Source organism: Silurus aristotelis, assembly GCF_946808225.1.
Source record: "Silurus aristotelis genome assembly, chromosome: 5".
In the NCBI taxonomy this organism is placed as follows: domain Eukaryota; kingdom Metazoa; phylum Chordata; class Actinopteri; order Siluriformes; family Siluridae; genus Silurus; species Silurus aristotelis.
Window position 1 is genome coordinate 25,797,687 of NC_139578.1, and position 27,964 is coordinate 25,825,650.

A 27,964-nucleotide genomic window follows, 5' to 3' on the forward strand; every position below is an offset into this window, starting at 1 on the left:
CTCAACATTGTTTCTTACAGTTCATACTAGTCAACGATTTCTGTGATTATTGAACAGGTTATTGATTAACATAAAACATTTACTGAAAGTTAAATAGAATTTTAATAAATGCATGGTATTGAGTTCGCATAAAGTAACTTATCGTGTCAACTATCCTAAACAGCCCCGCGTCACCACGTGCCCGGCTAGCTCAGTCGGTAGAGCATGAGACTCTTAATCTCAGGGTCGTGGGTTCGAGCCCCACGTTGGGCGACTGAAGTTTTTGCGCTCGTCATGAGAACCAACGTCAGTCCTTCTTAATATGTGGTGGCACTTTTTAGGGAAAATAGAAGGGTAAAGTACTTAATTAATCTTAAAGTTGAAAAAAAAAACCAATTTAAACTATGAATGGCAAAAAAAAAAAAAGTTAAATTATTATGGTTTGCATGAGATAAAAAAATAAATGTGTGGGTGTGCCTATGCGTTTATATGTGTGTGTGTGTGTGTGTGTGTGTGTGTGTGTGTGTGTGTGTGTGTGTCCCCAGCATCATTCTAAATATATACGAATTATTGTATACGTTCCCCACTTGTGTGTTATTAATGTTTATAGCCAGAAGATGTCGCCTCAAACAATCGATTTTCTAAAAAGAGTCGGTTCAAATATGTCGATTTGTCAGGACATTTCGCCATATTACCTTTTTTAATTATTATTATTATTTAAGCTGTTTTACGGGCTGAATACTAAAAACTACAACTTTATGAAAGTCGATGAAAGTCTCACATAGTTTTTTTTGGAATGTTGTGAAATCTGAATGTGCATATTTACAGTTATTTACGGTAACCATCAGGCTCCAAAACGCATTCACAATAAACTGATTTAATGATATTAAATAGTAATAAAGTATAACGTTTATCATTAATAAATTATTTATTGTATCTAGCTATTACAGAATAGCTATTAATTGGGGATATTTATCGTTTTTGTGCGATGTATATATGTTCACAACAAACACTCATTTTATACCTTGAAAACAAAAAGGAAAAATGTAAATACTAATAATAAAATGCGTCTGCAATCTTTTCTATGGTTTACATGAAGTCATAAAAAACAAAAAACAAAAAAAACAAACAAAAAACCCCCCAGAAACTTTCTATTCACCCCCTAAAACCTAGGATTACCGTAAAACCAGTATACACTCGCATCTTAATGCCTCCTTAAACAACTCCAGACATGGAAATTACATGCAAACACATTAAATGTAAATTTTTCCAAAAATCCATCTTAATAATTTTATACGAAACATAAACTGATTAAAAATCACCCCAAATGACACTACATCTTAATAATTGCATGCAACAAACAATAGATTATAAATCCTTGCGAAAACGTTTTCAGGGGGCGTTAAGATTTATTCATACTTATTCATATTACAGAATAGTACGTATGTCTATTTGTGGCATACTTTTTAGTACGGTAGAATGACACATTTCTTTTGGGTTGCAGCACCAATGCGTTAGGGCTGGGTGATTTGATTGCGCATGCGCGCGGAGCTGGGCTGTACTAACAGCAGTAAGGCTTGACTCAGGCGGAGTGGAAATCTCTGAGAGTCCGAATGAAAACATAAAACCTAAAATCCAGCATTTATCAGCGCTTTTGTACAGAAAAGTGCAACAGAGAGGCCTTAGGTAAGTTATTCTGTCTGGCTGTGTGCTTTTAAAAACTTCATAGCAGTGTTTTTATTATGCATTTATTTCTTTGTTAATCTATCTAGCTATTTTTCCACTTTTCCCCATCCAGTGTTGACTTAAAGTTACTTAGTATCCCTTTCATTTGCTCCATATTTTTATGCATCTACTGCATGCAACCAGAGAAATGCCTGTTTTGATGTTAATGCATGGACATCTTGCTTGTCTTTTGGCAGTACCTCCTTAAAATAAATATAATACTTTAATTTAATAATTGATTTTTTATCATTATAGTCAATATAATGGAAGGTGAAAAGATGCAAAGATGCAAAGCATCTTTTTGATGCTTTGCATCAAAAAGAGGTTCATGTCCTCAGTCTTCATCCTTCAGTCCATTTTCGGTTTATCAGGGGATATTACGTAGGAAGTGGAAATATTAAACTTAAAAAAAAGTCTCATTTCTTATCTCTACTGCACACGCCTGACTGGCTTTTAAACAGGAACCCTCACACATGGCAGTGTTGTATGACTGTAATGTCTCACAATTCCAAAAAAATATCCTTTTACAACAACTACTGTCATGTCATATCACAGTATCATCAAAAAACACACACGATTATTATACGCATTTCCTTTTAGTTTATGCATCACCAGCTCAACAGGAAGTGTGGGCTTGCATTAGTTGTGTGTTGCAGCTTTTGACACACAAACAGCTGTTCGGCACAGATGATCTGCGTAAAAAGCTATAGACAATAGAGTTAATATATCACTTAAATAGAGCACACGTGACAGTTCTCAGTATCGGCTCACGCCCACGACGTGGAAAGGATTCAGCAACTGTTTGTTTTTAAGGAATGTGAAAGATTATGGGGTTGCTTAATACTTCTAATGGCAGAAATATGCATTAAGGCACCCACCCTGGATTATTTTTATTTTTAAAGCAGAATGAGGCTGAAATTTTGAAAGAATTTGACTACATGAAATTTCTGGCTTTTTGTAAATGTTGGAACAGTTAACAGGGTATTACTTTAATGCTATTTAGACCGTTTGAAGGAAGTTCTGGTTTGTCTTGCACTGGGGCTTGTGTTGCCCTTTTTGATAAGATGAATCTTGTTTTTTTAGTTGTCACATGTACATTACAGCACAGTTAAAAGCTTTCTTCGCATATCCCAGTGATGTTGAGATTCTAGTGGAGTGGCAGCTTGGCAACCCCCTGACCTTCCGATCAGTGAACCAGAGCCTTAACCACTGAGCTACCACTTTCCTGTAACAAAAAATCCGAGATGGAGAATAAACGCACACTGTTCGTCAATAAGTGGTTGGTTTTTGTCATCAGTTTTATGCATGCATAAAAGCCCTGAGAGAGACTGCTACCACATTCAGGGTGTTTTCCCACTCCAGACCCACCTCAGGTCCTTGGATTCCTGATCCTAATGAGGATGAATATAATGGTTCATGTTCAAACCAAAGACCTGGGATTGATGCCAATTCTGAGGAGAGTTCGAGTTTTTGAGAGGATAAAATATTGTCTAGACTATCAACCACTATTACAGTGAAAGGCAGAAGTTCATTTGACCAAGCTCGTGCCATTTCTTGGATTCTGTGAATGTTAATATGGGAAGAGGTACACACTGGTTTCGTCTTTGGATTACAAGTGCACGCAAGTCTGCTGCAACGTTTTCGCCTGAAGACTAAGCTGCATAGAGTCCACACCCAGAAGTAAACTTTACCCACACACCTATAATCCAGGAAATGTCACACCATCTCATGGATGCACTGATCTCTGTGCACACGTGTGTATGTGTATTTGTGTGTAGACGTAAATATATGTGGTGCAAGTGTTAATTTTGGAACACCAGTTGTTATTAACTGAAAGCAGTTATGCAAGCCAGGACATGAACTGGTGTACTGGTGTCCATCTATTTTATAATTAGTAGCCATCTATTATTACATTGTTTATCATTATCTAATGATGTTTAGCTTATTAGCCAGATTGTAGATTAAAGACACAGCTGCCTGGAATCATTATATACAAGCTATTATCAGACCAGATGCCCTACAGGCCTATAGACTGCCTGTTTTAGCAGATGACTGAATCATTTATTTTGCTGCACACTCGTACAGGCATGTTGCTTATAATCAATGCTTTTGTGGTTATAGCTTGCATTGTCTCAAAACCTGTACTGCTCTCCCAGTGTGTGTGTGTGTGTGTGTGTGTATGTGAATATATATATATATATATGTATATCAGAGGTTGTGCAATGTGTCTAAACTTGCTCTCGTAATTGCACCTTGAAAAATTTCTCATAGTATTGTGCAAAATCCCAATGAATAAAACGTAGATTCTTGACTGGGAGGAATATTGTTTTGTATTATGGCTGAATGGAGATTATAGTGTAGAACAGTGTGGTGTCATCAGCTGCTGAATTGCATATACAGGAGATATTTTTTTATAGCTTATAAAATGCCATCCAATAGTATTTTGTTAATTAGAAAGTAAAGATTTTGTGCCACAATTACAACCGCAATCATTATCCGTTTTTTTTTTTTTTTTAAAGAAAAAAATTAAGTGATGAGTTGATTCATTTTCTTTATCCAAGCCAAGTGATCAGACATTAAAATCTAGTTTAGGGGATTATCATGTGACGCTGTGTAGAAGGTTGCATGACAGCGATTGCTGTAATGAGAAGCTGTGGTTTGAGGTCTAAGCCTCCTGGTTTTGTTCAGCCAATAAGAACCAGTGCAACAAATGAAAAAAAAAATGTCTGCAACATGAGCTGAGAGGGAGGGCGAGAGTCAGAAAGAAAATACAGAGGAGCACAAACATAAATAAATGGCGTTCATTGCAGATCCCAGGTTGCTGCTGGGTTACTTGATTCTGATGCAAATTCATTGTGCAAGTACTCTGCAACATGCTTCAAACTAACACTACCTCTCTCTCTCTCACACACACACACACACACACACACACACACACACACACACACACACACACACACACACACACACACTCTGACACAGAGACATGGCAACTATTTACTGCACTTTTTCCATGTTAGGCCACACCCTTCCAGCTGCTTTAGCTGTTTGGCATTGTGTGAGGAGTTCACTAGCTCACCCCAGCTCAGCACTGCACAGCAGTTTGCACAGTGACTAATCAATCCATATGTCAGGTCTTGGCTGTACAAAATGGGTCAAGGAGGAGGGGAATGAGCAAAAAACAAATCTCTCTAAAAACAGGCTTGGCTTGAATGAAGTCCCTCCTTCAGCTCCAACATAGAGCCTCGCACAACTCAAACACAGTAATAACGTGTAAGCCAGTTTACATAAACAAATATACTCGCAATAACCAGGATTCACACATTCAATGCATTGTAGATACACGGTGTGCATGTTCAGAGTGGCTGTAGTGCAACAACACAAAGTTTCAGCCAGGGAGTGTTTTTTTTTTTTTTTTTTTTTTTTTTTTTAAACCATCGACCAGATGGTGCGTTTATTAGACTTTTATAAGAAGACGTTTATTAGATTACATTTTTTTATGTTTGTTATCATTAAACAGTATTACATAAAAAAACAAATTATGACTGTATTAGCTAGCTAAGGATGCTAAAACTGCAGTGTTCTACCCAGTCTAGTTTCTCTTTTCATTTTCAGTTGAAGTGTTGCTGTTTGGTCTGCAAAAAGTGTATTATGAAGAAAATAAATTATTCAGCTTGTAAGAATTGTTCTCACCAAATGTCAGAATACATCTTTTATGAAAGTGTATGGAACTGGAACATCTGTGTAAGTGTTTATATAAGATAAAATTTGTTTCTGAAAGTCAGTAGGATTTATTTTATCTATTCGGTGGTCAGTAAATAGCATTATAAAGGCTGTTTACCTATAACCGTATATATACATAGCAACGAGAGAACCATTCCTACAATGAGGCTTGGTGTTAGCATTGTTGTATGCCTCACCTAAGAAGTAAATTTTTATATAATGGATTTGATGGTGTATTGCAGAATTTTATGATATAAGCAAACCCTGACTGATCACTTTTCATGACTTGATTTGTCCTGGGTCTGTTTTGACAGCTCCTTGTTGATTATTATGCTATTTGTTTAAGTATGTTCTCTATCTAACCCACTCTGGGGCATACCAGGAATCAAAATCTACTCAGTTCAACTAATCAAAGTGTACTCATCTCAATAATTTTTGAGACTGGTGGGCAACTGGTTGCTTCATAATTTATACTTGCAATCAAATTTCTTAAAAAAAAAAAAACATACACTTGCACATTTTTGCACTTATCTAATCGGGCAATCAGGTGGCTGCAGCATAATGCAAATCATTCTGCAAAAAGAGGTCAAGAGTTGTAGTTAATGTTCACATCAAACATCAGAATGAAAAGTGTGATCTCTGTGACTTGGGTCACATGTGGCATGTGTGTTGATCCCCGAAGGCTGGGCTCGTTTCTGAGAATTTAGACAGAGTACAGAATTGAAGAGTTTCCTGGGTAATGAGAGAGGTCAAGGGAATATCTGGGGAAAATGGCCTGACTGGTTAAAGCTGCCAGAAAGTATGCTGTAACTGCAATAATCACTCTTTACCTCTGTTCAGCATAAACAAAACATCAAACCTAGGGGTGAATCAGTTGAAGCAGAAGATCACATTGGTTTCCACTTCTCTGAGCCTAGAACAACAATCTGAGGCTATATTGTTCAGAAGCCTTCAACTGTCCTGTATTCTAGAGATGGAAGGGCGAATACATTTATATTTTTGCTCACTTCAGGTTTATGTACTATTTTATCTTGATTTGTGACATATAATCCCAATTAAGTGCAGTTTCATTTCCAGGTTTTTATGCTGCAAAATAGGGAAAAGGTGTAGTAGCGTGAATACTTATGCAAGCCAGTATAACTATTAATACTAAACCTATTTAGTCTTATTATTAGATGTACCCAAGCTAGTCAACCTCGGTGCATGAAGGTCTTAGCTGTTAAGGTTTGGCTTGGTTCATATAGCTATGATGTTGGACCCATTGGACCCTTAAGCAAGACTGAACTTTTTACCAGTAGTAAAGCTCTTAAGTTGTATTGTATTGTTTGTCTTTGAATTAATATATGTAAATGCTGTATGAAATTTGGGTTTGCCCCGGGCTACTGGGTACAACATTTTCCACAGTTTATAAAATTCACTGCTTTGCATGCCGAAGGTGTGTGTACGAAAACAAGTGCTTTTACAGTTCTATTGAAATTGCACCTATTGTATAAGTTTGCATTCAGACCCATTGGCATTTGCTAATTTTTTGGGGTATGGCTTAAAGAAGCAGACATAAAGTTCCTCATGTGTTTATATGTGGTTTTTTATTTAGTAAATTTTTTTTAATAAATGTGAATCAGTGTTCATGTGAACTGTCAATGTAACGTCTAACTATTTAGTCATCTGTCTTCTTGTCTCTTTTTAGGATTTCAGGACCAGCCTTTACCTTTCCACTCCATGAACCAGCCTCCAGCTTTTTCTTCACCCGTCATTCCCTGAAACAGCGCCAGGGCCATTTAAATCCTTATTAGCTTAACTTCCAGCTCAATTTTCTTGGACATCTCAAATCTGCAGCAATCATGGAGCCTATGTATGCTTCAGGAATGGCGGCCAAGCTGCGCAGTCAGTGGGATCGCGATGATGGCTTGGGCCAGAATCATAAGGCTGTCAAGTTGTTGGGGCAGGACTATGAAATGCTGAAGGCGCAGTGCTTGCAGAGCAGGACCTTATTTGAGGATTCATACTTCCCTGCCTGCGCTTCATCACTAGGCTTTAAAGAGCTCGGGCCCCACTCCTCCAAAACAGCTGGTGTGCGCTGGATGAGGCCACCGGTAAGGAACTATAGACTCAAACACTGGTTTAATTAAATGAAGAAAAAATTAATGGTGCTAGTTTAATTATAACAATATTTTATTATATGAAGTGTGAGAAGACAGCAGCAAAACAAGAAGCCATCTTTGATTGTCCTGTATACAGTTCATATTACACACATTTCCACCAAGGTTTTGAAACTGTAGGAGCTAACTGGTTCTCAAACACTCCAGATGATCTCTGTGATCATTTAAGTACAACAGCACATCAGACATTAAGGGGTTGTGTTCTGTGTTCTTTTGTTATATGAATGTGATGTTAACTCATTACCTGTGTAAAATAACATGTATTCTTGTTGGCACAGTATTTACATATTGTGAGTAAGAAATGTAGTCATTCTGTGACTGGAAAACATCAACTCTAAGCGCTGCCTCAATAGATCCTGGTTTGCAGGAAAGCATTTACACTGGAGCAGAAGGTTCCTGGAATTTTGGTCCAGACATGTACACATGGTCCTGGCTACTCTGGTGTAAATGCACCTTTATTTCTTAATTTCTGGTTGTTCTTTACCTGCTGAAGACCTTGCTTTTTGATGCTCTATGACATCTGCTTCTTTCTTAGAATTCAGACCTGCCTTAATGTTATAGATGAGTGTGGGAAAGAATGAAGGCAGATTATGGGTGTGTATTGTGGTTCATGCCAAGCTCTAAGTGATTTGTGGGAAAACAAAAGAGATGGTACTGATTTAGCGTGAGTACTTGTGGAATTAATTTGAGAGCAGAAATGCCACAACAGGGCTAAGAGATGGCTAAGTGCCAATAATCAGACCATGATTCAGGTTTGTAGCCCATTTCTAAGAAAATGTAAAAGAGGGTATAAGGGGACTGGCTAATGCTTCCTTTTACACAAGTGTCCAACCTATAAGGAAGTCATAAAAAAATACTTGGTGAGATGGGGTTTTACTGAACATTTCCACTCTCTTCAGCAGTAGAAATGTGTGGTGGGGGAAATTTAATTCTGCAGCTATGATAAAAATAGTGTAGAGAGTATAACTGATAACTGAATATCAGATATTGCCTTGCAAACTGATACACTATTTTTTTAAAGCTTTCCAGAAACAGTCATGCCTGCTTGAGACTAGAGGAATGAATCATGAGGGAAATCCCACAGGACACAATAAAAATAAGCTGTACAAATGGCAGGTTTTTACTTTCACTAGGGTATATGTGAGCAGGCACGTTTGAAACTTGCGGGACTAAATAGATCTGTGCAAAGCATTTCTGCTTTCATTTATTGAACTTTTTGATCGTAGTGGTTTAAACAAGGATGATTTGTTTTGGAAAATGGAATACCAATAAAGGTTGTGTTCAGTTATGAACTGAAGTAGTGGATGAAGAATGAACAGAGCCAGAATTCACACACTTTACGCACCTATTTCTACCGCTGACACTGTACTAACAGTGCTTCTGTTTTATTGTGTTTCCTGTGCAGAGATATATGGTTCAATAAAATAAAGATAAAAAGAGAAAGAATGTGGAAATAAACTTTCCAGTTTTAGGTAACACCCTATCAGGTTTTGATCCAGATCCTGATAATAACTCTACATACGATTACCAATTTTAGGGAAATGTATTCAAAACTTTTGAAAGGTTGAGGTGTTTCTTATTAAAACCTTTTATGAATCATAAACCAGACTTGGTTATTTGTGTTCTTGCTGTCATAGCATTGCGGTTGTTCCTCAACAGTTTGGCCAACCATGTGGTGTGTCTTTGTTTGCTTACGTGTGTTTTAATGTATAGAACTGTGTGTTTTTTGTGGGTTTGCAGGAGCTCTGTTCTCGTCCCCAGTTCATAATGGATGGAGCAACTCGCACAGATATCTGTCAGGGAGCACTCGGTGAGTCTTCAACAGTAATGACCGATCAACCGGAAAGATTAATATAGATCCAGTTGGGTAAAAAACTGAAAGAAAACAAAAGTAAAGCATCTAGATAAGGTTTGGTTCCACCGCAATCCTGCAGAACAGCTTCAGGATCACTTTGGCAAACATTCTGCAAGTCTCTAGAACTGTATTCATGCAACGATGAACATCCATCTTCCAAAAGAGTGGTACAATACAGTATGTTAACTCATCACCCAAAATCTCCTATAGTGTTCAGTGAGGATCTGATAGCCAGAGCATTAAATCAGCATCATTTTTATGCTTATCAGAATAATGGACTTTCTCAAGCCCTGTTGATGGCAGTGGAGTCACCATGGAAGAGGTCACACATGGAAGAGAGAAATGGTTTATCGTAGGATAAAGTCAGAAAAACATTGTATAAATTTGCAATGATTCTTTAATCTAACAAGACAACTGGATACACACAATGCCAACAAAAATAAACTAATGCCCCTCACATTATTACCTAACAATCATATTTACTTTTTATATGCCATCCTTGTTTTGTTTCCTATTATGTTTCTGAGCTGCAATAAAACTCCTGCATCTGCAACACATACAACTGAAGAGTTTGGGTGTAATTAAGGTTTATGCATCTGGAGACCTGCCTCGGCGTGTTTATAATCCTGGCAGTTATTAACTTCTAGCCAAATCACTGACTTTGTGCCTTGCCTTTCAGCCCAGATTCCGTATTTACTCTCATATTTTGGTGCTGAATATCATTTGATAAGCAAATTTTCTTTTGGCATGGTCCAAGCTGTCCAGCTGCTTTATCTTTATTTAGAAATGTAGTAGTTCATCCAAATTTAAAGGCTGAAGACAGTGTGGTATGTAAACAATAAAAGGGAGAAGACATTTGGAAAAGTAGTTTTATTCATTAGATGGCCAGCCACACTGTTGGTGTGTTTAAGAACACTAAATACATCCCATGCAGTGTAGACTTGCACCAGTTCTGAGAAATATGCTACAGGATCCTAAATGTATACACCAGTCAGTATGTGTTTAGAAATGTTTTTTATTGGTCGTGCTGGTCTTAAACAAGATGTGCCTTTTGTTTCTAGTTGTTAAGTACTGCATCTGGTCATAATTATTATAAATCTCCCATATAAACTCTTTTCTAAGAGAACAGCAGACTATTAGGTGAACACACACCCTTACATATAATTACAACCCCTGACTGAATGATCATTGAATGTGTGTGTTTGTGTCTTCCAGGTGATTGTTGGCTGCTGGCTGCTATTGCATCTCTTACACTGAATGATAACCTGCTGCACCGTGTGGTACCACATGGGCAGAATTTCAGCGATGGATATGCTGGCATCTTTCACTTCCAGGTAAACACACACAAACAGAAATAAAAAAATGGCATAAATTGTATATAATAAAATTGGAGGGAAAATAAGAACAAAATGAACAGGAAATGGTGAAATTAATGGAATAGAAAGAATAGAAATTATGTAATGGAAAGGAAATGAAAGGTAAAGGAATTTCTGGGATCAGAGAGGATAAAAAAGAAATAGATTAGAACTAAAAACAATGAAATATAGTGGAAATAAATGGAATGGAATTAAATCAAATAGAATGATCATACAAAAAATAGAATATACAGTGAGGAAAATAAGTATTTGAACACCCTGCTATTTTGCAAGTTCTCCCACTTAGAAATCATGGAGGGGTCTGAAATTGTCATCGTAGGTGCATGTCCACTGTGAGAGACATAATCTAAAAAAAAAAATCCAGAAATCACAATATATGATTTTTAAACTATTAATTTGTATGATACAGCTGCAAATAAGTATTTGAACACCTGTCTATCAGCTAGAATTCTGACCCTCAAAGACCTGTTAGTCTGCCTTTAAAATGTCCACCTCCACTACATTTATTATCCTAAATTAGATGCACCTGTTTGAGGTCGTTAGCTGCATAAAGACACCTGTCCACCCCATACAATCAGTAAGAATCCAACTACTAACATGGCCAAGACCAAAGAGCTGTCCAAAGACACTAGAGACAAAATTGTACACCTCCACAAGGCTGGAAAGGGCTACGGGGAAATTGCCAAGCAGCTTGGTGAAAAAAGGTCCACTGTTGGAGCAATCATTAGAAAATGGAAGAAGCTAAACATGACTATCAATCTCCCTCGGACTGGGGCTCCATGCAAGATCTCACCTCGTGGGGTCTCAATGATCCTAAGGAAGGTGAGAAATCAGCCCAGAACTACACGGGAGGAGCTGGTCAATGACCTGAAAAGAGCTGGGACCACTGTTTCCAAGGTTACTGTTGGTAATACACTAAGACGTCATGGTTTGAAATCATGCATGGCACGGAAGGTTCCCCTGCTTAAACCAGCACATGTCCAGGCACGTTTTAAGTTTGTCAATGACCATTTAGATGATCCAGAGGAGTCATGGGAGAAAGTCATGTGCTCAGATGAGACCAAAATAGAACTTTTGGGTCATAATTCCACTAAACGTGTTTGGAGGAAGAAGAATGATGAGTACCATCCCAAGAACACCATCCCTACTGTGAAGCATGGGGGTGGTAGCATCATGCTTTGGGGGTGTTTTTCTGCACATGGGACAGGGCGACTGCACTGTATTAAGAAGAGGATGACCGGGGCCATGTATTGCGAGATTTTGGTGAACAACCTCCTTCCCTCATTTAGAGCATTGAAGATGGGTCGAGGCTGGATCTTCCAACATGACAATGACCTGAAGCACACAGCCAGGATAACCAAGGAGTGGCTCTGTAAGAAGCATATCAAGGTTCGGGCATGGCCTAGCCAGTCTCCAGACCTAAACCCAATAGAGAATCTTTGGAGGGAGCTCAAACTCCATGTTTCTCAGTGACAGGTCAGAACCCTGACTGATCTAGAGAAGATCTGTGTGGAGGAGTGGGCCAAAATCCCTCCTACAGTGTGTGCAAACCTGGTGAAAAACTACAGGAAACGTTTGACCTCTGTAATTGCAAACAAAGGCTACTGTACCAAATATTAACATTGACTTTCTCAGGTGTTCAAATACTTATTTGCAGCTGTATCATACAAATAAATTGTTAAAAAATCATACATTGTGATTTCTGGATATTTTTTTTTAGATTATGTCTCTCACAGTGGACATGCACCTACGATGACAATTTCAGACCCCTCCATGATTTCTAAGTGGGAGAACTTGCAAAATAGCAGGGTGTTCAAATACTTATTTTCCTCACTGTATTTATATAATAATTAACATAAAAGAGTAGAGTAACTTTTTGCAAAAGTTAACAAGCAAGAGGAGGCAGAAGAGCTCTCAAGGGTGCATTTGATTCATACTTAATTCTCATGTGCCTTTATTTTATACTTCATGCTCATTTCCTGACCCGTAATTTGTTCAGAATATTTAAAGCTTCATATTTGGCTTTAGGGCTTTTTTTATTTTGCATAGAAGTGTGAAATAAAAATAATGGAGTTAAATTAACAAGAATGGAATGGAATATAATGGAAATAATAGGAATGAAATAGAAAATATTGAAATGGAACGAAAAAGAATGCAATATAATGGGAATGATAAAATGGAAATATAGTAGTAGAATACAATAATAACAGAATACATATGAATTTCAGGTAATAGAATGCATATAAGAGAACCAAATACAATACAGTTAAATAGAAAAAAAATGTGATGAGTTCAAATGTGGAATACAACTGGATAGAATGAGTCATTAGGGGGAGTTCCAGTGAAACAGCAGGCAGGCGGTGCTGATTAATGTTTAGCTCTGTAATGCGGCAAATTCAAATCTGAGCTTTTGCATTTGAACTGCGTCATTCGTTGATGGTTTTGGATAGAAGGATGAGGGTGTGTGAGACGAAGAGATTGCGCATATACATTATATTCAACGACCACGCATAACATTATGACCTCATAACATTATGACTATGAATTAAGTAACACCGATTATCTCTTTATCATGGCACCTGTTAGGGAGGGTGTGGGGTGGGGGTATATATATTTTAGGCTGCCAGTGAATATTTTGTCCTCTAAGTTGATGTGATAGAAGCAGGAACAATGGGCAAGCATAAGGATTTGAGTGAGTTTGACAAGGGCCATATTGTGATGTCTAGACGACTGGGTCAGAACATCTCCAAAACTGTAGCTCTTGTAGGGTGTTCTTGGTCTGCTGTGGTCAGTATCTATCAGAAACAGTGCTCCAAGGAAGGAATCATTGATGCATGTAGGGAGCGAAGGCTGGCCCGTGTGGTCTGATCCGACAGATGAGCTCCAGTAGCTCAGACTGTTAAAGAATTTAATGCTGTTAATGCTCAACTGGTCAATACTGAGGGGGACTAACAGAATATTAGGGTATTAGGGTGATTAGGGTATGTGTTAGTTAAATGTTTGTCTAAAGGACTATCTATAGTCACTCCCTCTCCCTATTATTGTTCTCTTATCTCATATTGCATGCAAACACAAGTGTCACTTAGCTTCATGAGGAAGAGGGTGGAGCCCACTAGTGTGTGTGTGTGTGTGTGTGTGTGTGTGTGTGTGTGTGTGTGTGTGTGTGTGTGTGTGTGTGTGTGTGTGTGTGTGTGTGTGTGTGTGTGTGTGTGTGTGTGTGTGTGGGTTGGTCTTTTTATGGTGTGCACAGTTCAGATCAGGTGTGAAGGTAGCTGTATATGGGTGTGTCCTCCTCTGGGGTGTTTCTCCCAGATTCTGAATAAGAAAAGTGAACAAAACTGGTATTCACTTTGTGTAGCATTTGGAGTTTTTATTTGAGAGTGTGTGTTAGTGTGTGTGCTTTTGTGTGTTTGCATTGGTAAAGCAGTAGGAGAATGTCGTGTTTTTCTAGGCAGGTCGACCGGAATTCCCTCTTCATTGTCGTCACTGAGATCACCTACTTTGATCAGTCAGAGTTGGAGAGAGAGACATGACAGAAATTCACCATGTCAAAGCCAGAGGTTCCTAGCAACACCCCTATCGACTCGCTCAGTCTGTTAACACCAGCTTCAGACACACTGGAGTTAAAATACAGCCGCTGCTCTGATACTCAAGAGGTGGAGGTTTTCACGGCGCACATTACTTCTGTTTGTTTAGACATAATGTTATTTGTCATGCGGAAGGAATGTTACTTGAAAACTAGAGAATAGGAAAGGAACGATAGAAAGTAGTACAGCAGGAACACAGAACGGTGTAGTATGTAGATAACGTACACCTATACAGCACTGAACACACTCACTAACCATGTACTGGAACTGGTTTGGAATGACTGAGTTGCAATTATGCATTTGAGTGTCTGAGTTCCAATTATGATGAAAGGATTAACTTTAATATTAAGATTGAGAATTTCTCAAAATGTATGTATTCATGTCTGATAGCTTGAATTGTGTATATATAAAATATATATATATATATATATATATATATATATATATATATATATATATATATATATATATATATATATATATATATATATATATTAAAATTATGATACTAATAATGATTATAATATGGCAGGTATTATGAAATAATCTTAAATCTGGAAACAAGTGGCATCAGACTTATGATATATCCTTTACGTGAAATAGAAAACATTGCGGAAAATCTCTTATAGGAAATGAATCGTTGGTGTGATTCAGCTCAATGTGAGGCCACACTACTCTTACAACAGCAAGTCTCAGTGTTCTGTTCATCTGAATTTACCATTATTTTATTCATTAAAGAAGAACGCATTGAATTACAGAATGTTGTTACAGAAAACTGATCAACAAGTTCTGACCAATCAGATTAGAGATTTGATTGAGAATAATAGTTCATGTACGGAGTAAAAACACACGAAAGAAAACAGCACAGTGTCTCTAATCCCTAATCCAGCCTGGAATTAAGGTACTTAAAGCATTAGTATCTACTCAGTCCAGTTTGACTTCTAACACTCTACTGGGTGTGACACCATTTACACACACAAACATACAACAGGTGCAGTAATGAATGATGTGACATCCTAAAGTTGACAAGTAGCAACATTTAATAATATTTTTGTTCTTTTATTGACAGGGTTAAATAAATAATTTTTTGTAGATATTAGGAAAGATAGCATTACACCAGGTTTTTTAATTTGATTTACTTTTGTTTAGCTGGTACTGAAGCCCTTGTTACCTTGTAAGTGGGAATTTGCAAGTTGTAATGATTTGTTATTTACCTCTGAATTTATAAAATAATGGATGCCTATATAGAAGTGTATCTTTGTTTTCTATATCATTTGTGTACCATTTTTGGAAGTCGGGACTAGTGTAAAGGTAAAGTTGTAGCTTTTGGTTGTCTGGCACCTGTAAGTCTTCAGGGTGGATCACTTCAGGACTGTTTGCACTTTGCAAGTTCCTTGTAAAAGTGCATGATGACTGTACAATGCATTGCATCATTAACTTTAGGAGAGTAAAGACAATTCCTCTAATAGACGGGAAAAAAATATTATATCATAAATACTAACTTATTAGCCTTTTTGAAAGGGTAGAAAAAGACATCCGATTGTCACCCAATTAATGACAGGGACGTCGGGGCCGACACTGCTGAGGCTTGGTACAAATCTTATTAGAGTACAGTAACAGTACAGTATGGTACAGAGGCTTCGATTTCAGTCGTGATGAGCGACGGAACACAGATTTTTAAAAATAATTAACAATGTACATCAAGGAGGTTGAAATTGTGTGATTACTTTAGTCCCGTCACTATGCAGAGCTGCGATATGAGCCACCCTACTGTACTATTTTCTACATTTCTAATATACACGCCCACACACATATTTCGCTCAATGTTAGTGACAACAGGACTAAACTTGTGTCATGGCCGTGCCTGAAGATTAAATGTAATTATAAACATTTGAAAAGTAATCCATGTCTTTCATAAATAAATAAACAATCATAAAGTCTCTCAGTTGCTGTAATTGCTAGCAAAAACACCTCAGGACATGCTGCTAGGGAAAGATCTCTGCTACATGTTGGGTGTAGCAGAGATCTTTCCCTAGCAGCATGTCCTGAGGTGTTTTGTTCCTTACAAATTACACACCATGTTAGTTAGTTGTACACATGATATGTTTGTCATGGATTGTATTTAATGTAATAACAAAAAATGTAAAATAATTATTGCGAACCAACATTCCCTCCATACTTCACCTCACTTTACCTCACATCACACACACAGTCCAGTGTTTTCAGATCTATCAATAAAAACATCCTGTTATTGGTTCGCTAGGTCATAGACTAAGGGCAAACCCTGCTGGGGCAATATAAAGTTTGGGTCATAAACTACAACACATAGTAGATGATTATATATATTTATAGTTCTCAAGAAGCAATAATAGCTGAATTTAATGATATGTTTTGTGGTAGTTGTTCAGGAGTCCCTTGTTTGTTGTGACCAGTTAAACTGTCCATTCTGCTTAAATTTCCAGGAACTGCACATTGTTTGTTTTGCCAGCACCTTCTATGTTTTTGATCCCTTTCGAACAGCGGCTATATGTATATTCTGAAATAAACTTGTCGCATTGAGGGACGAGACAGGACCTCGTTCACCATGTTTTACAAAAGGCGTAAATTCTCATAAAGGCAACACAACACATTAAGGGCGTTGTAAACGTTTTCAACAAGATGATGTCGTAATTTCATTGTGTTTAATATTTAATATTTTACATTTAATATTGCCTTTCAGAAGCTAGATCAGATATTTACCTGTTTCACAGAAGACATAATAATCACAGTTTGAAAAGTTTACACCCCCCAATGTATCGTGTAGTCATTGAAACCTTTTAAAACTGTGTATAGGAGTCACTCGGTTGTCTTAATTGTCCTAAGATGGGTCAATCATTCAGGCAACAGCACAAAGTGTGTCTATAATGGAAAGCTCTGTGTTGTGAAATAGCCTACTCAGGGCTATAAATAAAATATAAAATTAAATATAAAATTGAATATTTTTGTACTTTTTTATTTATTTTATTTTTTTATATTTTTGATATATGGCAAATTCTGCAGTCTCAGCTATATAAAAAAACACAACAACACATTTGTGTGCAAACACCAAAACCTTTAGAGTTATTTTATTAAATTCTAAGAAGAGTACAGCAAGATGCGAGGGTCAGAATTAAGCTTTCCAGAAATTACTCAGATGCCCAACTGAGTGAAATCTGAGCTACAGCTGCTTTGATATGACACAATCGTGAAATTTCATTATGAGATGAGTGTGAGAGTGTCTGGCTTGAGTGAACTGCCTCCTCTGTGGCAATACTTGGAAAGTTAATCAACATTCATAAGGGTGTTAGTTTGGATAGAATGCAAATGCAGGGTGTGTGTGTTTTTGCTTGCACATTTCCATACATATATGTTTTCTGTAACTCCACAAATGTATTCTGCCACCTGGTGGATATTATTATCTGGCTTATTTTATATAGTCTCTTTCTTTAATTTTTAGTTCTGGCAGTTTGGTGAGTGGGTTGATGTGGTCATCGATGACAGGCTGCCAGTTAAAGATGGGAAGCTGCTGTTCGTGCACTCGGCGGAGGGCGGCGAGTTCTGGAGCGCTCTAGTGGAAAAGGCCTATGCCAAGTGAGATGAGAAACACACACACACACACACACACACACACACACACACACACACACACACACCAACCAAAAGAAATACACACCGATAGGAAACACTTTGGGATTTGCTCATGTGGACATTTACAGGTTTAAAGCTGAGTTGGGAATCAGGCTGTGGAAAGTAATCATAATGCCAGTTTAGTTAATTGTGCAACAATTGTAATTCATTAGGAAGAAGTCAGACATGATGAATATGTTGAATATAAAGCCAATTTTCTAATGATCTATTTTTTCCACTGTAACGAGACCACATTTGTGTCCAAGAATCAAATTCACAGTGAACAAAAAAATTGTAATCTTGCATATGTTCTTATTCAGTTGACAAAAAAAATTTTTTATTGCTAATTAATGCCTATTTGGACTATTTCTGACTAATTACTAAAGTCTTATTAATAACAGGTTTTACCTGACTTATTTTCATTGTTTTTTTTTTTTTGGAAACTTGGACCAAGTTCATTGGAAAATACCGCTACAAGCTAAAAGCCGGATTTTAAAACCACACACCTCTGCTTCAGGGAATGAGATCAAGTTAAACACTATGAAAAGATTACGTTTAAGGAATAAGTTTCGGTTGAAACACTTTGTTTCTGTGGAGGTGCTCTGGATTGTTTTGGGAATGACTTACACCTTTTTTTTTAAAAGGTACTCAAGCACATAGTGTTTGTGTTTGTCAGTGAAATGATCACTCTGAAATGTTATTTTTGTTTAACTTAAAAAGAAGAAGAACAAATCAAGATTCAAACTTCCATAAAAAAACACTTTATACCCAGGACTCACTTTGCTGTAAACATAGTCTTGTGCTGGTGTCAAGATTTGTATATTTTACCATACATTCTGTACATATAGTACTGATTAGTTTTACAGTATACAGTAATAAAAGCATAATCTCTGTCCAGTGTTATGCTGTTTTCCTGATCACTGCGCCTCTGTTTTCACAGTAAATCATCTAAATCTACATCTAGATCGCTATCAAGCTGCATTGTGACCATGCCAAATGTTAAATGTCATTCATTTTAGTGTGTTTGTGTGTGTGTCAGGCTAAATGGCTGCTACGAGGCTCTGTCAGGTGGCAGTACATCAGAAGGCTTTGAGGACTTCACAGGTGGTGTGACTGAGATGTATGAGCTTAACAAGGCTCCTTCTGATCTGTTCAACATCATAAGGAGGGCAGTAGAGAGAGGATCGCTCCTGGGCTGCTCCATAGACGTCAGTATAATACATACTTGCACACCCTACACCTGATAATTTTTTTTATTTTTTTCCTTCTTTTCAGAACAGGCATGACAACATCGGTCCTTAACGTGCAACACACTGCAGACCTTAGTGTTTATCTTTAGTCTCCTGTCAGGCATGTGTAATTTCACAAGATACACAGCTCTATTTTTGGAATCCTTTCTATCTCTAAAAGTATGTGAGCAGTGAACTTGAGCCTAGTTTACAATAGTTTGCATAGTTTGTGTAGTTTGGCATCGACTTGCTTGTTGTTTCTGAAACATGACAAAAGTCTGGTGCAGAGCTGAAAACAGTTCAAAAGCTGAATTGTTAATTGGAGGTATTTTCAGTTGAAAACACTGGTGCTCGCCCACACGCTCTGTTTTTGCTAAACTATGTACTGTAATTAGTTAAATTATTGACAAATTACGCTATATTACCCCATACTGATCAATATTTCTCAAGACTTCTGGGTAGGTTAGGCCATGTCTCCACTTACGATGGGCTCATCGAAATGCATCTCTATCATAATTTGGGAAATTACCTGTACTTCCTGTATTCAGTTACTGCTAATAAATCTCATAATTCATTCATCGGCATGTTGCCGTTTTTTTTGTTTTTATTTTATTTTTGGCATGTAGATCTCCAATACTCGTGACATGGAGGCTGTTACCTTCAAAAAGCTGGTTAAAGGCCATGCCTACTCATTGACAGCAGTGGACGAGGTGAGTAAATGGGTTTTCCTTTTCCTCTAACATGTCTCCAAAAGCATTTTGGGGAAAAAGCCAAAACACCAACCCAGGTTTAGAATTGGTTAAGAATTTCAGCAGCATCGGCACATGTTCAGTAGTAACCAGTATAAATGTATGTCGTTAATGTTTTTCCAAGACCCTGATGTAGGTCTGTTTTGCTATACTGCTATATACACAGTAAAGTGTGTGTGTTAGGTGGTTTACAGAGGAACTCCAACTAAACTGGTGCGCATCAGGAACCCTTGGGGAGAGGTGGAGTGGACTGGAGCATGGAGTGATAAGTAAGAAGGAGAAGACTTTAAGCAGAACATAAGGCAGGGTGCTGATGATTCAGTGCTACTCATACTCCTGTACTGCTTTCAGTGCTAGAGAGTGGGACGGCGTGGACTCTGCAACCAGGAGCAGGCTGCAGAATCGCAGCGAAGATGGAGAGTTCTGGTAATTGTGTGCGTGTGTGTGTGTGTGTGTGTGTGTGTGTGTGTGTGTGTGTGTGTGTGTGTGTGTGTGTGTGTGTGTGTGTGTGTGTGTGTGTGTGTGTGTGTGTGTGTGTGTGTGTGTGTGTGTGTGTGTGTATGGGTATTTTGTATTGTTGTGTTTATGTAATGTATGAAAGTTAGCTCTAATACTAATCTCAGTGAATCAGTAATGATTTGTTCTTTGTCGTCATTTAACTATTTAATGCACCGTTTTTACTCTCTCTCTTTTCTGTTTTTTTTAAACTGGCACTTTTTTTAACCTGTCATTGTATCTGTGTGTGTGTGTGTGTGTGTGTGTGTGTGTGTGTGTGTGTGTGTGTGTGTGTGTGTGTGTGTGTATGTATATATCTGTCTATCTGTCTATCTATTTGTCTGCCTGTTCGTCTGTCTGTCTATAACTTCCCCTCTTTTTTTCTCCCTCTTCTCTCTCTCTATTTCCTACATTCTGTGTTATCTACCTATCTCTCTGTTTCTTTAGGATGTCGTTTCAAGAGTTTCTGCGTGAGTTCAGCAGATTGGAGATATGTAACCTGACAGCGGATGCTCTGGAGGTCAATCAGGTGAAGAAGTGGAGCACGTCACACTATCAGGGCGAGTGGAGAAGAGGAAGCACAGCTGGCGGCTGTAGGAACTACCCAGGTGTGTGTGAGAGAGAGAGAGAGATAGAGAGAGAGATAGAGAGAGAGAGAGCGCAGCACAATTAGAAATGGTCACCACTGTAAAGTTTCTAGTCTAAGTTTTAATCCTTCTCCTTTATTTTACCCACAATCCGCAGCTACGTATTGGCTCAACCCTCAATTCAAGATCAACCTGAAGCACCCGGATACAGCAGGACAAGACAAGTGCACCTTCCTAGTGGCTCTGATGCAGAAAGACCGCAGGAAACAGCGCAAAGAGGGTAAAGACATGGAGACTATTGGCTTCGCAATATATGAGGTACACACTGCTTAATGAGCTCTAAATCAAATGAAGCTGTTTAATATCATTTCAGTTTATTTTCGCTCAACTACCATCTGTCTCTCTCTTACAGGTTCCCCAAGAGGTGAGAGCGTCTCTTATGAAGTTTTCTCATATTTGAATCGAGAGTTTCGCGTTTGTATAATCTATGAAATTTGAGTGTGTGAGAGTAAACATCAGGTCAGTAAACACATTTACAGATGTCAACAGAACCTATAAATTTATGGACATGTCCTCTGGCAGTATGCAGGTCAGTCAGGAGTTCACCTGAAGCGAGAATTCTTCCTCACACACGGCTCCAGCGCTCGCTCCGAGCTCTTCATCAACCTGCGTGAGGTCAGCACGCGCTTCGCCCTTCCTTCTGGAGAATACATCATCGTCCCGTCCACGTTCGAGCCGCAGAAAGAGGCTGACTTTGTGCTGCGTGTCTTCTCTGAGAAACCCGCCGAATCAGAGTGAGTGATGAGGAAGAGGAAAGGAACGAGACAATTTTCAATTATTAATTACTTATAACAATATCAGCTTTTGTATTTTATTGAGTTGTACTATATTATACTTTTCCTTTCCTGCTGTAAAGTATGCTTTTACTAATAACCAGACAATAACAGGAACTGTTATAGGCTAGAGGACTAAAACAGAACTCCTATCTAGTGAAAATCTATTAGACAAATTTTTCTAAAATATTATACCCATTAATTGATTAACCGTGACAGTTGTTGTCTGTGTACATGTGTAGAGTGGTTGAGAAACTACATAACTGAAGCAAATTTATTTTCTCCTGCTTTAGGGAGCTGGATGATGAAATCAAAGCTAATCTTCCCAAAGTGGTGAGTTGAAGAGCTCAAGTGAAACGGGAACATGGAGGGGGTCAAATGTTAAACTTACTTAACTCATGTTCAAAATATTTCCTAGTCTTTGTTTCTAAACTAATTTTAGTATTTCACTCAATAATCTGTACAGTTTTGTTTCCTCAAATTAGTTCTCAAAAATGTGTTCCTTTCTGTATTGATAGATAGACAGACATAAAACAGATAGAAAAAGAAGAAGAAAGAAGGGGGTTGAAAGAAGAGAAACCCGAATAGGGACATAAAAGGAAGGAAGAGAGAAAGTAGATAGATAACAAGAACATTATATATATATGTGTGTGTGTGTGTGTGTGTGTGTGTGTGTGTGTGTGTGTGTGTGTGTGTGTGTGTGTGTGTGTGTGTGTGAGTGAGTGTTAGTGACACTATAAACATTGCTAATACACCAGCAGACCTGAGCTGAATTTAAATTACAGTGCAAACATTATTAAAGTGAACACAGCAAGCAGTGTGAATGACATTAAGGTGGCAGTGCGTATGTTCATAGTAGATGCTGGTCAAGTTCTCTAAATTTGTTGTTCTTTTTGCCAGAATTATTTGGATGAGAGTCAAATCGATGCCGGGTTCAAGAGTCTCTTCAGACAGCTGGCGGGAGCGGTAAGAATTAACAGAATGTGCACTTCTTAAATGTTTTTTCAGCTCTTTATTCATAATTTATGGATTTTCTCAGTATAGATTTTACGAAATCTTTTTAGTACACAATCAGCTACATAGAAATTACATTATCTTAAATATCTTCATTAAAATATTGCCTGTTTATTAGAGGCTTTCCAGCACTTTCTGTTCCTGAATGTTTCATCAAGAGTAGTTAGACAGAGTTTAGAAATTATACTCAAGTGAAAGGATCGTGCATGTAGGACGTTTTGGAGAAAAAGTGAAAGCGGCCCGATTGAGATGGATTGGACACGTGCAGAGAAGGGACATGGGGTATATCAGTAGGAGAATGCTGAGGATGGAGCTGCCAGGATGGAGAAAAAGAGGAAGACTAAAGAGGAGGTTTATGGATATGGTGAGAGAAGATATGCAGGTAGTTGGTGTGACAGAGGCAGATGTAGAGGACCGGGGGGTATCTAGACGGATGATCCGCTGTGGCGACCCCTAATGGGAGAATCTGAAAGAAGACGACAACGACTCAAGTGAAAGGAGGGATATTTGTCCTAAACTTACATCCAGCCAAAAACTGTCTATTGGCTTTCTTTAAATGTACTCTAATATTCAGAAGTAAGAAGTGCATATTTAGCATTAGCTCGAATTTAGAAAGAAAGAAGTACAGAAAGACCTGTAGTTAGCAAAGGAAATATGTCTTTTGGTTAAAAATAACCATTTACTACTGCAAAAATTCTGTATTCATTTTTATCAAATTAAGTTCATATCTTTGCATCTGACATTGAATGTGTGTTTTAAAGGACATGGAAATCAGCGTCACAGAGCTCCAGACCATTTTGAACAGAATCATGAAGAAGCGTGAGTCTCAAACCTGATCAGTGAACAGTACAGTGTGAAACATTTTGTCAAATCACATTAGCAAACTGGTAAATATCTAGTAAAGATAAAGGTATTGTGTGCATAAATCTAAACCCTGTTTCTTTCTCATAGATAAGGATCTGAAGACAGACGGCTTTTCTCAGGAGGCGTGTCGCAGTATGGTCAACCTCATGGATGTATCCTCACCTCAAGACTTCTCACACAGATATTACTTTTTTTTTTTATTTAGCTTATGTTTTTATTATTATTATGAGTAGTAGTAGTGGTAGTGGTAGGTAGTAATCGTAGGAGAAGTAGGTGGCAGTAGTAGTGGTAGTGTTGGTGTTTATATTCAAAATAGTAGTGGTAGTAGTAATGGTAGTAATGGTCATAGAAGTGGTAGTAGGAATAATTGTAGTAGTAGTAGTGGAAGTAGGAATGTTAGTAATGGCAGTAGTGTATGTTTGTTGAGTCTGTCCTTTTATTAGACTGCACGAGCCTCGCTTTCTCTCTCTTCTTTTCCCCCGACGTGTTATTGTCTGTAACAGACATGTTCAGACAGATGGCAGCGGTAAGCTGGGGATCACAGAGTTCCATGTGCTGTGGGAAAAAATCAAACATTATCTGGTGAGTTTGCTCAAGATGTTTTTTTTTTTTTTAGCCAGCTCAGTTAAATAATAGTGCATTTATCAAAAATTTACTGACACAAATGTTCATGACCAGCACTTTATTTCATGTCAAAAACATTTGTATTGTGAATGAAATAGAGGAAATATTGAATAATAATACTTACAGTTTGGTTAATTTTTGCTCAGGATGTGTTCAGGAAGTTTGATGTAGACAAGTCTGGTACAATGAGCTCATACGAGTTGCGCTTGGCACTCGAATCAGCCGGTGAGTCCATTTGTCTTTTAAACCATCTACCTGTACTACTGTTCATCCAGGGATGAGGCTGGGAATTGTGGCTCTCTAGAGAAAATTGCAGGAATCTTAAACTATTCAACATCTAATACCTAATCTGTACCATTTTCTATTATCCCATCAGGATTCAAGCTTACCAACCATATATTCCAGCTGATTGTTCTGCGCTATACAGAGCAGGACCTGAACGTCGACTTTGACAACTTCGTTATCTGCCTAGTGCGTCTAGAGACCATGTTCAGTAAGTAATCAGAACACAATCAAATGTCATTTCGTTGTATCCTTAAAGTTCTGTATTCAGTGAAATCTTGCATCAGAGTATTCTTAAGTATACTTATTCTGTTTCTTTTTTCTTTTTCTGCAGATACATTTTATGCCTTAGACACTGACAAGGATGGATCAATCTCCCTAAACTTCAACCAGGTTCGATTTTCCTAATTTAGATAGCTGACTGTAGTGTAGTGTGGAGTGTGTAAGGAGTAAAACTGCATTCCTATAACAGCACATCCATCAAAGTGTTTTATTTCTCTTATACCACAGCCATTTTCAACATCTTTTTTTATTAATTAAGGAATAACCTCATACTTTGTCTTTATGTATAGTGACAAACTCAAAATAATTACTTTCAATATAGCAGCTCTAAACTCTCGTTCCTTTTGTATTGTTCCCGTTGATAATAGGACAAATTTGAAATAATGTCTTGCAACTTTTGTGTCGAAAAACCTGCAAACTGTTCCAAAGCTATTGACCACCTTCTGTGATGTCAGATAAACATCTACATGCAGAAAACATCTCCATATTAAATATTATAAATAGGTTTTATTTGTTAAACGGCACAGTTTTATGGAACAGACCTCCTGAGCTACAAGTTTTTAGTATTGTAACTTACTAAAGGCCATTATTTAAAATAAAAAAGAAGATACTAAGTCAGAACAATGTCGCTTAGGTGAGAATAATGAAATTATATGTCGGCATAATGAGTTACTATGTGGAATTTGTGACGAGTGAAAATAAAGCTTAGCACTGGAATTGCGGAATTAGCTGCTGTTACAGAAAATTTATGTGAAAATGAAACTTACCGGCATATCCAAATCGGTGAAAGAATTCAGCCGTGCTGTGCTATAATACTACTGTGCAATTATTATATACATGGCAACTCATTTTCCTTTGTTCTCTTTTTCAGTGGATCACTTTGACCATGTTTGCGTGAACAGACGGACATCTGGATGCCTGTCTGCTTGCACTGAGACCCAAATCTCCCTCTGTCTGGTCCAGAAGTGCCTTTTTCAAGTTGTTTTTTTATTATTGCTTAAGGTGATGGTTTCAGTCAGTATTTTAATCTCTTTTTTTTTTTTAAATGGTGTTCTGGTTTACGCAGTGGTTAAAGTGTCGTATATAAAAAGCCAGTCTCTGTACTGTGTGTCATTTAATCTGAAACAATAAGCCATCAATCATCAATCCCAGCCTTAAAAAGTTTAGTGTTTACAGCGTCTTCTCTGACCAGCCGTGTGCCAGCAATTATACTCTTCTTGCTTAATGATAGGATGACTGTTTTTACTTCCTGTTTCAAATGCGTCACTTCCTCTCAATCTCTGATTAAATTCTTGTTCAGGGTGTATTACAGTGTGTGGGAGGGATAGTAAAGGATTTTGTTGATGCGTGATGTTAAGGTTTGTGTAAATGACATTATTTAACATGAACAAACCAGGAACCTTCACATGAATACACTAGAAATAACAGTGACAAAGTAACCATCTCGTTTTCATGTTAATTAATCGCCAAATAAGTCAAACAAGCCAAATAATAACCCTTTAAATATCGGTGAGTAAAATTTTAGCACCTTAATGAACAGGTATTCAGCCCTGTATATGATAAACTAGGTCCAGTATTTGCAAATGGAGACCAGTGTCGGGGACATACGATGTATCAGGACTTTGTTTTATTTTCGGGATCTGGATAATTATCACTCACGGCAATTGGATTTATCGAAGATACATCAGTTGTTCCTGATGTTACTGAGGGTGTTCATGTTAACTAATGCAGTAAGTAAAGCTAGTTACTTTAAGGAAGTGTTATATAAAGTAATAAAGGGACTTTTCTGTCTTTTATTTTAGATCTTTGTTATATCTGTGTGTGAGAGATAGTGCTGGCTGGTGAAACGCAGTCTGGATATATAACAATTGATTTATATCAATTAGAATAATTTGATGTTTGTGTAGTCATAGGCCATGTACTGCAAAAACCTGCATGAACTATGATTCTTGGGAACTGGGCTGTGTGGGATTTTTGGGTGCTTTTTTTGTCTTTATTGTGCTGTTTTTGGCCAGAAACATGTAAAAAGTCAATAATGACAAATCAGGAATCTTTGTCATACCGGAATAAGAAGCACTTGTTGGAGAAGCAGGAACATTACAGTAGAATGAAAGTGCCTGTTACTGAGTGTTCAAGTGAAACACCAGGCGAAGGTGAAATGACTGCAGATGTGGATGCAGAGATAAATATGAAGAAATGTAATGGATTGATTCATATTTTATTGCCTTGACATGCCGTTAATTCTGCCCTGTTAATGCCGGTGCCTGTATTGTGTTCTCTGTGGACTGGTCAAAAAACACATACTGAGTTTTATGTATTCAAAAATCTGTTTTCAATAAATACATTTTTAAAATACAGTTCTTGTCAGTTTATGGTGAGCATGGAAGTACCAGAGTTCTCGATTGATGCCCTGCTGAAAAAAAAAAAAGATAAATTTCTAATGCTTTAAATAAAAAAAAAAAAAAAAAATACTAATGGTCCCTGTGGGTCTTTGCTGAAAGTTTGTTGCCTTCTTTTGGTGACAGGTCTAATGGAGACCATTAAGGACCAGTAAGAATCTTGGCAGCTTGTATATTACATTTTGGTATCTAATGGACACCAGTAGGGACCATTAGGGCATTATTAAGATTCCAGATTCTAATCTGGAAAGAGAGTTTCTGGTTTGATGATAATTGTGTACTCAAACACAATAAACTGTTAGAAGTACCCGGCTAACAGCTGATGGTTCGTAATGAAAATTGCATTGGAAATTGGAAAATTGGAAATTTTATTTTTAATTTTAATTATTTAACAGGTTGGATTGCTTGGATTTAACTTATTAAATGTATGGATAGATGAAACAAAAAGGATAAGTAGTTTGGGTTTGATGTATTAGGATAAATGGTTAGTTTTAGTGTGACGGATGGGCTAGATGGATTTGATGGTTGATTGGAATGGATGAATAAATTAAGTTTGA

General features: G+C 37.6%; 1 protein-coding gene across 2 annotated transcripts; it reads left to right on the top strand.

Moving 5' to 3' along the window:
- The first annotated feature begins 1,507 nt into the window (after nt 1-1,507).
- On the top strand, nt 1,508-27,365 carry capn1 (calpain 1). 2 transcript variants are annotated; one of them, XM_083542737.1, is made up of 22 exons: nt 1,508-1,665; nt 7,115-7,520; nt 9,327-9,396; nt 10,657-10,775; nt 17,880-18,013; nt 19,089-19,257; nt 19,905-19,988; nt 20,211-20,296; nt 20,379-20,453; nt 20,970-21,130; nt 21,267-21,427; nt 21,522-21,533; nt 21,692-21,903; nt 22,236-22,275; nt 22,843-22,908; nt 23,718-23,775; nt 23,908-23,972; nt 24,334-24,402; nt 24,591-24,669; nt 24,821-24,937; nt 25,061-25,119; nt 25,880-27,365. In XM_083542737.1, exons 2-22 carry the CDS (start codon nt 7,269-7,271, stop codon nt 25,904-25,906), a joined length of 2,115 nt encoding a protein of 704 aa, XP_083398863.1. In that variant the 5' UTR covers nt 1,508-1,665; nt 7,115-7,268; the 3' UTR covers nt 25,907-27,365. The 2 variants fall into 2 exon arrangements, with proteins under 2 accessions (XP_083398863.1, XP_083398864.1); XM_083542738.1 differs by lacking the exon at nt 21,522-21,533 and having other exon boundaries at nt 21,267-21,436.
- Nucleotides 27,366-27,964: the final 599 nt, after the last annotated feature.